General features: G+C 50.7%; 1 protein-coding gene across 1 annotated transcript in view; it reads left to right on the plus strand.

The window, feature by feature from the left end:
- Positions 1 to 1,655: 1,655 nt before the first annotated feature.
- The window catches only part of LHX4 (LIM homeobox 4), a 41,948-nt gene continuing 26,508 nt past the window's right edge, over positions 1,656 to 17,095 (plus strand). Inside the window, exon 1 of the mRNA XM_033093518.1 lies at positions 1,656 to 1,950. Within this exon, the coding sequence (XP_032949409.1) occupies positions 1,875 to 1,950 (76 nt within the window). The 5' untranslated portion in view covers positions 1,656 to 1,874. The remainder of the gene's footprint in view (positions 1,951 to 17,095) is intronic.

The raw sequence follows: 17,095 nt of genomic DNA on the forward strand, positions 1-17,095 counted from the left end.
CATCAGGTTTTTTGCATTTTTCTTGAGCATTGGAGTCACCTCGCAGGTAATCAGGGAAGTAATGATGCCAAGCCAGTGCCAGTACACATAGTCATTGTGACTTAATCGAAGACAAATTCTAAACGCAGACGGTCACGCTATCTTCCCCCAATCTCATGCTAGTCCCTCACCAATGCTGGTGTCCCCCGTTTGGGAACAACGGTAGGGGGAAAAAAGCAGGGAACGCGACGGAAAGCTGGAGAGGGTACATAGTCCCCTTTCCCACCCGAGCTGAACCCCACTGGGACACCACGTCTGTCTACATCTCTGGAACAGAACTAAGAAGGGGTGCGTTGCAAAGGCTGGGACCCGGAGAGCGGCTGGGTCCTGTGGCGGGGGTTTTGGTTTCCGGAGGCTGCAGTCAAGCGGCGTCGAGTATCTATCTGATTAAGCATTAGAGAACCACCGCGAGACTCGTCCCAGCAGTGGGCCTTCTGTTTTATTTCCTCCAGGTACTTGCGTTAAGAATTTAAGGGTTTATATGTGTCGCCTAATTACAATAAGCAACGCACGCACCTTCATTAGTTACCCCCGGGTGTCCGCGTGCGCGCTGCCGCCCCGCACGCACGAGGTCTGGATTGTTCCCACGGATGCAGCAGGCGAGGGACAGGGCCCTCTGGGGTTCGAAGGCAGGACCAAGCTGAACACGCGTGGACAGAGCGACCCACGAGGCCTCCAGCCAAAAGGCACCGGGCCTGGACGGGGTGAGGAAGGAGGGTAGAGCGGACTCCCGGCTGCAGGCCGCAGTGTGCGGGGGCGCGCACCCTGGGCCCGCGCCCCGACACCTCCGCGCAGTCCCTGGCCGCCTTCCCCAGCCCGCCGCCGCCCGCTGCGTGACTCCCGCATTCCCGGCGGAGGACCGGCTGTCCCTGGCCCAGCCTCAGCTAGACGTGGGGGGAGAAAGAGCAGGGTCTGGGAAGCACCGGCGGGAAAGGAATTGGCCAGAGAAGAGGAGGAGGAGGATGGAATCATGTGGTTACGGAGCGCGCTCGGTCCGGTGGAGAGAAGCCCGGGACCGAGAGCGCGCGAGGGGAAGACATCGCCCTGCGGCCCGGGCCTCCAGAGGGTCTGCCCCGCCCTTCTCTGCCCCTTGGTCTGAATGGAGAGGCGGGGTGGTCGCGGCCGGGGCCGGAACCCCTGGAGGACCCGCAGAAACCTGCGAGTCCTGGGCGCAGTGGTCCAGTACCACCTGCTGCCGTGACCAAACCCACCGCAGTATTTATACTCGGGGCACACTAGCCGCACCGCTGGGAGCTAGGGTCGGGGGGGACGGCCCGTGAGGCCCCTCCCCGCTCCATGCGGCCCCGCCCTCCTGCATGGCTGGCCTCACTTGGGGCATCAGGACCCCCACTCCCGCCAGCCGGCCGGGGTCTGCCAACAGCTGCCGGGTAGGGGGATTGGCTGAAGGGCGGGCCTCCCTGCGGAAAGCGACGTCACGGCCGTTCCTGCAGTGTGAATGAATCAAAATGCCTGGGTGACCGCGGCCTCCCGGGCATCCGGCACACGAAGGGTGGAGGGGGAGGGGGAGAGTAGGAGGGGTGGGGGGGTGGGGAGGGAGGAGGGGAAAAAAGCCAGGGCTGCAGCAACAGCGTCTCAACCCGGGATGTGCACCAACCCGGGAGAACGAGATCAAAGGGATTTGAACAGACTGAGGACTGGCGGGGGGAGGGGGCCAGCCAGCCTGTGGAATCCTCCCGGAGAGGCGGAGGGTCCGGCTTCCACAGTGACTTCGGCGGCCTGGTTGGGTTTCTTATTATTTTCAAATTTCTGAATCCAGCTTGAGGGAGCGAGCGAGAGATCTCCGTAGACTGCGACCAGTTGGCTCTCGCTCCCAGATGATGCAGAGCGCAGCTGTCCCCGCCGAGGGGGCTGTCAAGGGGCTCCCGGACATGCTTGGTGTGCCGATGCAACGTAAGACACCCCCCTTTCTCGCTGATTTAATTTGATAACAAGACGGCCAGCATCCTTGGCCGGTGCGGGGCGGGCCGGACGCTGCGCGTAGCCGGGACCGGAGGGGCCGGGCGGGGCGAGAGGCCGGCGGCCCGGGCGCAGAGGCGGTCACAGGGCAGGGGCACCGGCCACAGTGCGTCTGAAGGGCTTTTGGCTTTGGGGGCTGAAAGCGAAAGCCTCACGGACCATGCTGCAGGCGAGCCGAGGGTACCGAACCCGCATCCCCAACCCATGGCTTTTATAGGACGGTTGGGGAGAGTGCTGTTTCGGGAGACCAGGGGAATGAGCTGCAGGCCAGGCCTGAGGGCTGGGGTGGTCTCCCCAAATCATCCTACACCCCCAGAGCTACAATCAAAGCTCCCAGTACCGTGACAGCAACTTCACCCCAGCTGGCGGGAAGTTGGAGAGTGCGTCCCCCGCCCCCTGGGGCTGGCAGCGCAGAAGCCCAGGCCACACGCTCTGTCCCCGCGCGCAGGGCGCGCGCGCCGGGTGCATCTCTGGACGCTGCTGCCCGCAGCTCCTGCCGCCTGCACCGCCAGGGACTGCCTGCTCCTAGTGAGGAAGTCCTCTCGCCATATTTCAGTTAGCCAAGGAATGCTGGGGAGGGAGAAACGGCTGGACTAAGTTGTGAACTCGGGGTTCAGCTTTTGCGCACGAGAGGTGTCTCGGACTCGGAAGGGGAGAGACCAGGGTATGTGCTTTCGCCCTCCCACTTTCGTTCCCGAGCCCGAAATGAGCAAGGAGGGCATGTTTATCTCAGGTCTCTGTGTTTGTATAGGCGTGTGAGCGCAGGGATTTTTTCCTGAGGGATTTTGTCTCTGTCCCCCCATTTCCAACTGAGAGTCTGCGGTGGAGAAGCTGTGTGGAAGCCAGAGCAGGTCCCGGAGCAGCGCGCGCAGCGGGCGCCGCCTGAGTTCTGCTCCGCAGGCTGGCGGGCTCTGCAGAATGCCCCTGGGCACCAAGGAGAGACGAAGGGTGCCCTTACTCTGCTTGCCAAGGTGCTTCCTCGGAGACTTCTTTAGTGGAACCGTAGCTACATCCTCGAGGTGTATTTTAAGTAAGGACCGGCTCATCCAAGGGTGCTGCCTCCCTACGAACTAGGGCGCACCAGCGCGCCCTCCTGCGCCCAGGGTCTCCATGGCAGGGTTTCTTCCGGGCCAAATCTTTAAGGGCAGGCTGGCAAGTGTGTTCCGAGCTTCCCAGAAAGTTTTTGAGAGCGGACCAGAAGAGGATAGCTTCACCCAAACCTATTTAAGTTGTCCTTTGACTACATCCTACAGTAATCCTTTGTGTTTTATTCTGTCAACTGTTAACAAACAGTGCCACGTCTGCGACTTGCCTTGGGGAGTTTACTGCTGAATAAGATGTATCTGTAGAAGGTGTTGGGGGTTCATTGCCCCCTCTTTCATGTCCCCACACAGGCAGGGAGGGAGGGAGTTCTCAGCTCCTGCACAAACACAAACCCTGCCAAAGGTGCTTCAAGTCCTTAAGCTGCTTATAAGTCCTTAAGCTCTGCTCAAGTGATGGGAGTGTGTGTGTGTGTGTGTGTGTGTGTGTGTGACTCCTCTCGGTGTTACCCAGTATGTCTGTGCTTTCATCGTTGTGGTCCATAGGTGGCCTGTCAGGACTGAAGGACAGTGGGCTAAGCTCTGACAGCCTTTTTCAGATGGGATGCCATACACCTTTCTCAGGTGGTCTCCCTTTGTGTTTTTCTTACTCAGAGACAACTTTCATTTCGAAATCGATTTCCTAAAATGTTTGAACTTGCTTTCAGAGCTACAGTTGGCCAGGGCTTAAACTCTGGGTTGGAAAACTTCATGAGGTAAAGAGGGGTCTTTCTTCCCAGTGGCCCAGGGTGGCCCAGGGAGGCAATGCCCAACCCAGAGGGGTGGCCTGTCTTTCCTTTTGTCTTGCCCTGGTTCTGCTGCCTGGGTTAGAGGAGATGCTGACCAAAATTGAGAGCTTCAATATCTGAAGACTTTAAGATGCAGCTTTTGGCGGTGGGTGGGTGGGGGCGGGGGATATGTGTGGATTGTATCCTGTCCCATTGCAGCAGATCTAGCTGCTGGCTATTAAGCTGTTGGTGCTGGGAACTGGGCATAGGTGCGGTGGGGTCCCTTCATACAGATACATAACTATTCTCTTTCCTGGGACATGGGGCCTAGGAACTCCGTTGGGGGTGACACGTTCTTGGGCCTCAGGGAGGAAGAAGGATAATCCCAGGCCTGTGGGTGTTTAAACCTGTGAGGAGAGAGGAGACCACAGAAAGGCTCTCCAACAGGATTCCTCCAACTGGACAACCGGATTACACACACACACACACACACACACACACACACACACACCGTGCTTCTTCACCCTGAGACACCACAAATGGAGCACTTGGGGGTGCAGGCCTAGGGATCCCTAATCTCGGTGCCTCTGGTGCTCTGGGCTTCAGAATATTCTTTTGCTTATTTGGGGATGGGTGAGGTGCATGCCTTTTAGGGAAATGTTGTCAAGTAATGTAATTTCTCTCCCTTGGTGGTCCTCTTCCTTACACTTTGCCCCCCCCCCCCCGTTCGTTCCTGGGTGGATTTGTCGTTGACACGGTCACCCTACTCCTGCTTCCCCACACAGACGTGGGGAGGCAGGTCCAAGCCTCGCCATTTGGACAGCCCGGCAGAGGCTCCCTCGGGCCACACCTGGCTGGGACATACGGGGACAAGCCGGGACAAGGGTGTCTTCATCGTTTTGAGGGAGCCGGCCTGGGGCAAGAAACTGGAAAAATCAGGTGGGAGGAGGCTGCCATCCCAGTAGCAGCCTGGGGTGGAGAATTAGCGCTCCCGCCTGTTAAATCTTGGAAGGTTGGCCAGGCCGCTCCGCTGGCCTCAGGTCAGTGTTTCCTGGGGAACCCAGAACACCTTGGCTCCTTGCTTTGGGTGGCGGGAGCTCTGTTTGCAAGAGGCAGCACCCTCAGGTCATGTCCAGCATGACCCAAGGGCCCCTTTGAAAGGGTTCGGTGTTTTCTTTCAGGCCAGGTGGATAGGTTCGGAAAGGGACCTTGTTCTAAACTGCGGGTCCTGGCTACTTGGCCCACGATTTAGGGTCGGGGGTCCCTCTCCTTCCCGGCACACCCTGCCCCTATCCGATCATCCCCTTTGCTTCCCTCGAGGCGGTAGGAGCGCCAGGGTCCGAGTCCTCACTGCGCCAGGCTGGGGCAGCGTCGTGTGCGGCCAGCGCCTCCGAAACTCGAGGCTCCCGAATTCAGCTGTTCCAACGAGCATCTTCGTCCTGTTGGCCCCCTTTACAGGCCAAGATGACTCGGAACAGTGCAGGACATACATAAAGGTGGGCGTTTTGTCCACCCTTTGCCCATGTAGTCTCCGGGCACCGAGGGAATAGACAACTGGAAACCTGCAGCCTCGGATTGCCGGCTGGAGAGCAGGCCAACCCCCGCGGGAGGAAGGAGCAACCACCCCGGTCCAGGCTGGGGATAGTAAAGAGGGAGCAGGCCGGGGGCTTCTCCGGTCCCTACCTTGTCTCCTAAGCATCTACTTCTTGAAGCTCTGGCGAACCCCAAAACTGTGGGGAAAGGGTATTTGGTTTTGTATTTGGTAGGATCTGGGCAGAGGACATGTCTGAGATGCCCCACTACCCTTTCTTCCCTTCCTGGGGCTCCTGCTGGGTGTAAATCTCCCAGTACCTCCCCCCTACACCACACACACACACACACACAGAGAGAGAGAGAGAGAGAGAGAGAGAGAGAGAGAGAGAGAGAGAGAGAGAGAGACGGTATCATCCTTCTGCAGACCGTTTCTTAAGGGGTGGAACGGACTCATTTCCGGGACCAGGAGTTCTCTCAAACTCCGGAGCAGTGATTCTCTTCTTTCCGTTCCTGCCTTTTCTTGTGGTGCCGGCGGAGGGAGGGGAAACAGAAAAACACCGTATCTATCTAATTAGTCTATCAGATTCCAATACAGAAATTCAAACAACAGGCCCGGACCCCGCGATCTCCTTCCCCAAGTCGCAGAAATATTGTCAGGCGCCAGCCAACTTTTAAAGGTCAGACTGGCTGTCCCCGCCGGCAGACTCGGGCCTCGCAGGGAACGGACGCGGATTCTCTCGCCGCCAGGGTCCCGCCCCAGCCTCGGGCCGGAGCTGCGCGTCCCCCAGAGGAAATTTGGAAAAACCGGGCTGATAGCGGCAACTCCTCGCTTGGAGCAGCGGGCGGCCGAGGTCGCTCGAGGGGGAAAGGGGCTCCAGCCTCCTCGGTTCCTCTGCTTGGATCCGTGAGGGCAGTGAGAGCGGAGGGGAGCCTCCCGGGAAGCCGCAGTCGAATGCGCTCAGGGAGCTGCCTTAGCGATTTAACCCAGACCAGGAGCGGGCAGGTGGGGCGGGCGGGGGGCGAAGGTCTGTGCTGAGCGGTCCCCAGTGTCCCCAGAAGACGGAATATCGGGGCTGAGACGAGGAAAGGGGACCTAACTCGAGGTGTTCCCTCGCCTGGGGAAGGTCCGGGCTCGCGGAAAACCAGAGCCAGGCGGGGCTGAGCGGGAGCGGCGTCCTCGGGTCTGGGAGCGCGACCTGCGTGACCTCGCAGCCTCCAGGGCAGAGCTCCTCCGCCCAGCGGGCAGGTGCCGTCCTGGGTGGCCCAGGGACTGATGCTGAATTCCTTCTCCTGTGTGCGGCGCGGGGTCCCGAGCGCTCTCGCTACGCGTGCCCTGGGTTTTGGAGAGCTCGCCAAGGGGAGGCAGGTGCGGATGGGGTGCCCTTCCGCGAGAGCCGGCACAGTCGGTGCACTGCAGTCGGGAGAAGAGGTCGCGGCTGCGAAGGGGGCAAGAGAGGGACGGCCCCTGTGTCCACCGCACGCCACATTCGGCATCCCTGCACCTCGGCCCTTTCCCTCCATCCACTTTGCCCGTTTCTTTTCCTGGCTTACAGTCCCGGGTGGCCCCCAGCAGGTTGGGATTGGCCAAGCCTGGGACGCGTGTACTGCAGCTTTGGAGCGGTGGCAGAGACCTTTTTTTTTTTTTTCTTCCCCTGCTGGGAGAGGTGAGGCAGGTGGGAGCGTGAAGAGAGATCAGCGAGGGGAGGCCGGCCTGAAACCTCTCTTCCTCCCCATACCCATTCTGCACCAAGCATTTGGGAAGGCAAAACTAAATCCAAACACCGGCCGCACGAGCCTTTCCGTGACTTTTTAACCCTTGGAAAGCGCTTCTCTCAGGTTGGGAGCGGCTCCTCCGGCAGAGAGCCTGGAGGTAGCCAGCAGGTTCGTGCGATCCGCGCTGCGCGCTCCCTGCCCGAGTTCAAGCCTTGGATCCCCGCCCTGCTATCGCGCTTAGAAGACCTTGAAGAGAGCTGGCTGGCTCCAGAGAGACGAAGTCTTGACCTGGGCAGCCAATGATGTAAATTAAAGTCGACCTGGAGAGGGAGTTGGTGACATTGTGCGCCCGGGCAGGCGAAATGGCGCGGGCGGCAGGTTGCACCCACTGTCCAGAGGAAGCCGGGGCTGGCATGGGACCCAGCGCTGGCTTCACCCCGGGCCTCAGAGGTTGGCTTCATCCAGAATAGGAATTTTAAAAAATTATTATTACTGATTATTACCTTTTTTTCTTTCTTTTTTTTTTTTTTTTTTGGAAACGGCGAATATCTTTGAAAGGGAAGTGCAGGGTGAAACTAATCATGAAGGAGAGGACTTACTAGCAAAGCGGGGTCAGGATAAAACCCCGGAGCGGCAGGAAGTTAGAAGAAGGAGGACCAAAGCTAGGTGTACCTGCCTCTTGACACGCCAAAAATAAAGCGGGTTTAAGGCAAGAATGTAGGCTGAATGCTCTGGGGATTAGAGCAGCGCGAGTCCTCAAGACGTCTTGGAGACCGCCTTACACAACTGCAAATACCAGAGTCGATTTTTTAAAAACCGGGTCCTCCTAGAGGTGAGGTGGGGGTGGAGGGAGGCGGGAAACGGGCAAAGAATTTTCTTTCCATTGAGTAGACAAAACAAGGCCCACAGGGGCGTCTCCTATTTTGAACAATGACCTGATGACCCCCGCTGACCAGGTGTAGACAGCCTCCAGTCCGAAACATTTCTATTGTCCTAACTTCCCTTTTGCCTCGGGTTTTAGTGCCCTTTCACTCTGTGCAACAGTCAATTAGTGATTACTTAGCACCGCATTAGCAGACAGAACCCAGAGAGACACCCGGCTGGGAAGACAACAGGGGAGGATGGGGCCGAAGAGCCACACCTGCAGTCGTCCAGGGATGGAAAATTAGTTAACAGGGACTAACCTTTCTTTCTACCACATTGTTCAGAAAGCTCCTTTGAGCCTCTTCTTTTGGTCAAGAATGGTGGACCTCTCTGGAGGGAAACTAGTCTCCACCTCCAAATTGAAGACTTGTGGATGGGGGAAGGCGGGTGGAGTTGGATGGAGGACCTGTGCCTTTTGTTTCAATTCGGGAAATTTATCAGGATTAGAGCTGAGGAACTTTGGAATGCATATAGACTTGGACCCAGTTTAGCTGAGGAGAGAACGGCAGGAGTAATATCACCCACTTTGGGAAACCCCAGGCTGGAGGCAAACTGAAAGCAGCAGGTTTGCATTACTGCATAAACTGCTGGGTTGGGAGATGACGGGAGGTGGCATGTATTTTGTAATGATTTTCTGCCTTTTCTCCCTTCTGGAATTAGTGTGAACAATGCCATAACACAGATGTGAGGAAACGGGGTCTACTGCTTTTAGTAAAATTTCATGTGGCTTAAATGTCTGCTTGCCTTTCCTTCCTTTCCTTTCCTTTCCTCCTTCCTTCCTTCCTTCCTCCTTCATTCTCTCCCTCTTTCTTTTCCTCCCTCCCTCCCTCCCTTCCTTCCCTCCTGAGATCTTTGCATGGAGACACAGGCGTTTGTGCATGAATTCACCGCTAAACAGTTTCCTTGGGGGTTAAGCACCCAGCAGGCACCAATATGATGAGGCAAAGATAGTTTCCGGATTCAGGACAGAAACCGCCTTGGAGCTGGGCTATTGTTTGTGGTAGGAAGAAATCAGCTAAAAAAAATTTTTTATAGGAGCCCTTATCAACATGGAGCACAAATCAACCATTTTGAGGCATTGCTGTTGGGGGTAGGTGGATAGGTTGGGTTTAATTGGCAAAATTGAAATTGATTCACCCTTGGAAAATGTACTTTGGGTTAACTGTATTAGTGGCGGACTGGAAAATCATCTTGGGAGGCAAGTCCTAACTCCTGTTGTTATTTTGGCGTGTTTCTTTTCTTAGCTCTCCACACCCCCTTTGCGCTGTCAGTCTGGGTCTAGCCACAGATGTTTTACTGCAGTATCTCACCCCCAAATGCCTTTAAAGTATAATTTGCTTTAATTATAATGTTGCGGGGTGAAGCGATTGGTTCTGCGACTAGCTTAATAGAGACAAAACTTGCAGCCAAATTAATTGAAAGTTTCTTCCTATGAGGGGGAGGTTGCCAAACATATGGAATATTGCTACAGAATGTGACATCAGAAAAATACATTGTGGAGATTTAGCAATGCTTAAATGTGTCAATGGAGTGGAAATAGAGATGTGTGTACAGCATTTCCATAGACTGTCAGGGATTTGTTTGATGTGATTTTCTGTTTTATTTGCAATTACTGAGAATATTTAATGTCCTACTAAAGGTTATGAATTCTGTGTCAATATATAATCTAGAAGATAATCCTATACCTGCAAATCCATATTTACATTGTGTACTTGATTTACCACAATACTCCTTTGATTAAAACATTATCCAAATTCAGTCTTAAATGGTAACATTGACATTGTCTGCAGGATACTTTCGAATTTTATCTTTTATTGAAAAGGTTACTATTTTTGAGCTGTCTAAACAGCAAAAGGACAAAGGGGATTTTCAAAGATCCCCAAACCGCCATAAATGAAACAAACAGGACCTGTGATGGGAAAGTGTCTAGAGAAGTGGAGGGAAAAGACAATGCTAGGGGCGACCATTTCTGATACAAGAAGGATTTTTCTGACTTTTTTTCTGGTTGTTAGTCATTTGTCAAGACAAAAATAGAAATTAGGTAAGACGTGTGTAGACTGATTATGTTCTAAAGTATGTAAGTGAATATAATTATAATAGAGACAATGATTTACCTTAAAGGTAATGCCAGTTTTTTGGGTTTTTTTTATTAGACTTTTCCTAATATTTCTGTGACTGGCCAAGACCTTTTTGGTTAGCAATGTTTTTATAGCTTTCGCAAAAATACCACAATGTTCAATGCACCTTTTCTCCTTAAGTCTTAAAAAATTAATATTGGAATTTTATGCTTCAGCTGTGTTGTTTATGTTTGTCATTCTTACTATGTTACGAAAGATTTTGTAAAAGGAAATTTAAAAACATTTTAGAAAATTATATTATGGTCTCTTCAAGATACATTGGTTTAGAATAAGGCAAAATATTAAAAAGGACGCTATAAATTGTTTGAGAACAATGAATTATCTTTAATAGGGAAATGGCAAATAAAGAGCCAAGAGGGGGAAATACCAGCCAAATCTAGTCCGGATTTGTCGTGTAAAACTATATCCTCCAGCTCAGGTTTATCCTGTGTGTAGACTGCAGAGTTGAATTAGTCCTCAGCTGCACTGGTCACAATTACCAGGTGATTTAAAAGCGGACTTGTGACCAGTCAACAAGGTTTTTTTGTCAGTGGTGACATTGAATTGAAAAGTCTTCTTTTTGAAATATGTATCCAGTAGTAGAACTTTCACTTAGTTGAATTTTAATTTAACTATGGCTCTGTTATAATTCTTAGACTTGGATATTCCAGAACTTAGGTATGAGTTTAGGCAGGCATGGTGTGTTCTGTGGCTTTACATTAATACACCTTAGAATTAGTCATTCCCAGACTAAATCTATAAGTCCCCATTGGGAGTATTTCCCCAGACTGCCTTTAAAAAACCGTCTTCCTTCTTTCCTAGTCAGGGAATCATAGGTAAGCGAGCAGCAACATCTGGAATTGACTGTTGTTTTCTCTCCCTTATAACTGGGGAAGGAATGGAGAATTCCAAGAAAAACATTCGCATATTTCAATTGGATATATGTTTCTTTAAAGCCCCATTGGGCTTCTCCTTTCAGTTTGTAGTCGGTAAAGAAACTTAACAAATAAATACAATTATGTATTTTTTGAAATACACATTGGCCAAATGTTATTTAGGCCAGAGCTCAAAAAACTTACTCCTGGAGTAGTCACCAGCAAAAGGATTTGGGGTGAAAACCACCAGATAGAGGTGGCCATGGTGAGCACTGTTGGAAACCGTGGTCTTCTGTCAGCTCCAGAATCTGTCCCAAAGAAAAAGAAGGTGCTAGCCACACGCAGTTTGGCCTCCAACTGTGTACCCTTAGCAAAGCCCTTTTAAATGTAGGGGTTGACTTTTTTTTTCCCTTTTTTTTATATTTATTTTTTAAAATTTATTGGGGTGACAATTGTTAGTAAAATTACATAGATTTCAGGTGTACAATTCTGTATCACATCATCTATAAATTACATTGTGTGTTCACCACCCAGAGTCAGTTCTCCTTCCATCACCATATATTTGATCCCCCTTACCCTCATCTCCCACCCCCTACCCCCTTACCCTCTGGTAAGTAGGGGTTGACTTTTCACAGGGTCTCTGGGAAGAGCAAATGAGTCGCAAGGACTGGACAACATTCCGAGTGCTGGCAATGCTAAAGAAGAGGGTCAAGTTTCCCATTGTGCAAATGGAGCCTGTCTAAGTGGGCTGGATGCTTCTAGGCATCTTAGGAGGACGGCCAAGATGACAGGGAGTCCTGTGGGTTCTGAGAATAGGGAGACATGGAAGCATCTTCCAGGGACACCACACCCTATCCTGAAAAAAGCAAGGACAACCTTGCCCTGGGCATCAGGCTGTCAAGTCAAATTATTTGTGAAACAAAAGAGGAATTCTATTCGTCTAAAAGGCAGTTTACGAACAGTACCTCCAGAACTCCAAGGTGGTACACCGAAGTCCAAATTTTACAAACTATTAATCTGAGATCACAATGTGGTTAAGTGAACAGTATTCCTATCAGGACAAAGAAACTGAGTTTTACAAAATTAAAGTATTCATCAGCATTACGATTCCAATAGAAATATCTGAAATTCTATTTCCCCAGAAAGGTGCACTTTTTACATTTTAGAAGTCCTTGTCAAGGGTTTGGACTCTAGTAGTCTCTTCAGTGAAAACAAAAAATTTCCCCCCTTACCTGTTGGTTTTCTGTGACCAAAGAGAGAAAACACCATTTTTCAAAGAATTAAAATCGATCAAACAAGCAAACCATCTCTGAAATGTCTCATGGTGGCCCCTGGGTCCTTGAGAGCAGTTTCTTGGAAATGAAGAAACGTGAGTGGGGAATAAAAGTGCACAATATTTATTATATATCACCAGAGGGGTGTGGGCAATTTGGTCTACCACAGACCACATCAGACCTTTTGATCTCTTCCACTTGCCAGCTTTCTGAAACTTCACTAATGGAGGAATTTGGGATTTAAAACGGAATTCATTTTCTGATGGGCCACTCTGAAAAATAAGCCCTCTGTGCCCCCACCACAGTACTTCAGGTGCCTCAAGGGCGGGATATCATGTTGTGGGTTTTATGAGCTTCCCTGATGAAGAAGCAGATTCCAGCTACAGGCAAAGGGTTTTTAGCCATGTCTTATCAAATAAGAAATAGTTACTTTCCCATTGGGCATTAGATGTTTCCAAGACAAATACTCAAATGGTAATTTGAACTCAGTCCACTCTCACCTGAATACATTACAGCAAAAGTGAAGGGAGGCCAGGCACTTGGTGGCCCTAGTCCCCCTGTTCTCACCCTTCACAGGTAGGGAGGGACCAAGGTCTGGCAAATTTGCCTCTTTTTTGTGGAGGAAAGAATCTGCCAGATTTCTTTATTCAGAGAGATCTGAGCCCTTGTAGTGTTGCACAATCTGCTGTTCATACTCTGGGCTTATACTGATTAGAAAGTGGTGTCCATCTTCCAGAGGCTTTAGAACTAAGGGGTTGGAGGAGAATTTTGAGTGTTTTGGTGGGGGGAGGGTGGTGAGGGAAGGAAAAATAGTATCTTGGGAAATAATGAAGCATGAAGTAATTTCGATACCAACAAGATGAATTTGTATATTTAAAGTGTGACTAGCCATGAGAGTGAAGAAGGGAGCTGACCATTGAGCTCAGACAATGGAATTGGGGCCCATGCGTCTTCTACTCGTTATCTGATGTGATCACACACAGCAACCCCAAGAGACTGGTGTTATCATCTCCATTTTGCAGATAAGAAAACTGAGGTTCGGAGAGGTTAAGCAGTTTGTCCAAGATCACATAATGTGGTGTAATAGAATCAAGATCTGAACCCAGGTCTAGCAGACTGTCTGATCTGGAATTTACTGTAAACAATTTGGCAGACCTAAAGATTTGAAGATCTAAACTCCACACACACTGAAAACTTTCAAATTCCCCCAGTACTTTTCAAAAAACAGTATGTGAACAAAATATTTGTATTTCCCCCTAGCTTTCTGTCATTCACTGGCCACTTTCCCCATGGCTTCAGGGCTGGCCAGCTCCCTTACTCAGTGACAGCTTCCTAGCCACAGACAGAGTTTGACTTTAGAAAAATTGGCTGTTTTCTAGAATGGCAGTGCCTCAGCCTGTGTCTGAACATGTGTGTGTATGCACGTCTGTGTGTGTAAGCATCCGTGGTATATGTGTTTGTGTACGTGTGAATGTGTATGTACCTGTGCTAAGTGTGTGTCTGAGTATCTGTGAACATGAATGTGGTAGGTGTGGGTGTCTTTGTGTACGTGTGTGTCTTTGTGATTATGTGTTTCTCTGTGTGTGTGTGTGCATGTGAGTGTGTCTGTCCTATGTCTTTGTGTAAATTGTAAGTATGTGTGAATATGTGTCTGTGAGTGTGTGTAAGGGTATCTGCATGTGTCCACATAGCTGCTCTCCCTGTGACGTTAGGTTTGTGCCTTCAGCCATGTCACTCTGCAGGACACAGGAGGCTGGTGGCTGTGTCCTGCCGACGGCGAGTGTATTGTACTGCGTGGTCCAGCGTCTCTGCAGAGTCCTTAGCTGTGCCAGGGATCACGGTCTTTTCTTGCCTGAATTTGCCCTCTGCAGAGCCCCAGGAGAGAACGGCACCAGAGAACACTTATGTGCAGATCAGATAAAAATTTTCATTTTAAATGAAATGACTCCTCATATCGGGAACCGAGTTTATAGATCAAATTCCATCTTAGTGACTCCAAGGGTCTGCTTAAATTCCAGTTTTTAAAGTGGAATTTCATGATATCAAATACTACATGAAATAAATTGAGTTTACGAGGGATTTGGAAATCCTCTTGCTCTTTAGCTACTTTGGTTACAAGTTTATGTCTGGTAGGAGACCTGTATGATCTCTGTCCTGTGCAGTCTCTCCAAATTGTAAAAAAAAAAAAAAAAAAAGAAAAATCATAAACTATTGTAAGTTCTTTCTTTTTTTTTTTTAAAAAGGCTTACGTTGCTGCTCTTTGAAAATTTTCTATATAGCTTACATTTTACAATAATCTAAATAATTACATGGAGCACTGTTCCCTGAAGTGTGGGATCTGAGTTCATAGGTCTGCACCCGCCCCCCTCCCCACACACACACACATGTAGGGATGACTCTGAACTTGACAGGTGCCATCAACAAGCTGGCACCTTGCAGCTGGGTGGAAGGGACCAGTGGACAGATTCTCCTGCTTCCAGCTCTCCCCACGGGATCTGTCCCATACAACACATCTATACTCTGTCCAAGGGACCTATATCTGTGCCTCAAACATTTCCATTTGCCCAATTATTAGGAGAACACAAGAGATGAACACAAGAGAACACAAGTAGACGGCCAGTGGCTCATCTACTCCCTTGTCACTGTACACAGAGCAGCTTTGAGACTATCTTTCTGCCTCCATCTCCCCTCCATGAAATGACAGGATAGAGCCAGCCAGGTGAGGTGATGTCTCAGACCCCTCCAGCTCTCAGGTCAGGTTAGCCCACCTCAAGCACAGACGTGGTTCAAATCCTGGTTCCCCCATTGTGGGACCTTGGGTACTTCGCTTAAACTCTCCAAGGCTCAGTTTCCTTGTCTGTAAAATGGGAATAATTATACTTTTCTCACCTAGTTGTGTGGATTATTGAGGTAATAGGCATTCAGGACCTGGCACAGTTCATAACAGGCTCCTGATCCCTGGTTTTACTATTATTATTGGTATATTATGGATCTCTTAAACCATTTCTGTATTATCTTTGCTTTTAAAAAATTCTCTCTCTCTCTCTTTCTCTCTGTCTCTCTCTCTCTGTCTCCCCACAACCCCCAAGCTGGAAAGGTTTTTTTTTTGTTTTGTTTGTTTGTTTTTTTTTTAATTTAAAAAGCACCCTTAATATGTCCCTTATATTTTTGCCAGACCGGAGGACCCAAGGCTTGGTCCCAAGTTTGGGCATTACAGCCAGATTCAGCGGGAAGCCTGCCCTGCAAGCTGGCGGCTGAAATGGCGTGTCTGTCTGCTTTTAGTGTTGTTCCTCACCGTGATGTTGTCTCGGCTTGCAAGCCTCTAAGACTCCTGCCCGCCCTCCCTGCATACATTACCTTAATGTATTCTCTCTTGAATACTCATCATATTAAGGCTCCCGCTAGATACCTTGCTCGAAATAAATTTTATGGGCATACATCCTCGCTCTCATCCCCGTGCGTTTGTGGCCGGGAGGAGAAATATAGCCGCATCTTTCCCCTCAGGCCAAATAACAATTAGGTGGGAATCGGTGGCCTCTGGCCCCGGACCCGCGTGGTGCGGGAGGGAGTAGACGCGCGCCCCACTGGGGCTCGCCCAGCGCTGGGAGGACCGTTCTCCGTCCCGTTCTCCAAGGGTGAATTTGCCTACACTGGTCCTGTCCAGAGTCCAGAGTCCAGCCACCTGCTCACACAAAGATGCCCTCCCAGCGGGGCCGGTCGCCTGGCACACGCGCCTGGGGCGCACAGGTTCCGGCGCTCTGCACCGGTTTGTCCGTAAATCACTTCCCTGAGCAGGGAGGGCTTCTTGGTTAGGTCTTCCCTCTCCTTGTAAAATGATGCAGGGCAATCTTCCTTCCTTTAGGCTTTGGCTCAGCGCGGCAAGGGCGCCAAACGAAACACCTGTAGGAGAAACCCCGCCCTCTTGCCCTTTAGGACCCTCTTTGCCTGAGCTGTACCCCCTCCCCCGCCCCAGGATGGACTTGTCACATCACAAGAGCTCCTGGTTATCCACCTGTCGCTCCTCAAAGTCTCACCTGTGCCTATCCAAATCTCTCAGCTCCTAATGCCCTCTGCTCATCCAAACCCTCCCTGGCGGCTCCAGGAACGCAGATCCCTGATAATCCCCAGAGAGAGGTAGGCCGTGTGGTTATATAGGAGGGGTGAGCACCTACCTGGAGGCAGCCAGGCAGCCCCCAAGCCCTGGCATCATGGCTGTGTGATGTGGGCACTCTCTGAGCCTCCAGGTGAGGGCCATGACGGCTACGCAGGAATTCCCGCGAGGGTTCAATGAGATCAAGCCCTTGAACATGGTCCCTACCTTGCCTTTCCCTCAGCCACAGCCTGCACCACATCTAACACCTGGTTAGTGCAATTATCTCCTAATAATAGCAAATCTTTGTTGAGCACCAGCTGCATGTGATTTGTTTACTCTTCCCAAAAATCCTGTGAAGTAGTATTGTCATCATCAGCCCCCCTTTTTACAGGTCAGAAAACTGAGCCAGAGAGAGGCAAAATAATTTGTTCAGGGTTAACCAGCAGAGCCAGAATTCCGACCCTGGAGCTAATGTCTTAGCTCCAGAATCCCTGGTCTTACCCGGCGTCCTACCTACTATCCCCTCTTATTTGATGGAAATTCCTGTAGCTCATGCACTGAGCACCTTGCTGGGTACATCGGAACTCCTTGGTAAATATTTATTGGTGGAACAATTTGTTTGTCAAGGAGGAAACCTACTGAGATTAAAAAAACAACAACAACAAGACCAAACCATAGAAACCAGGACAGGTAGCCCAGTCTATAGGTATCTACTTAAGTGTGACTCCTGGTAGTTTTCATGG

The sequence above is a fragment of the Rhinolophus ferrumequinum genome, chromosome 22 (assembly GCF_004115265.2).
Source record: "Rhinolophus ferrumequinum isolate MPI-CBG mRhiFer1 chromosome 22, mRhiFer1_v1.p, whole genome shotgun sequence".
Classification (NCBI taxonomy): Eukaryota; Metazoa; Chordata; class Mammalia; order Chiroptera; family Rhinolophidae; genus Rhinolophus; species Rhinolophus ferrumequinum.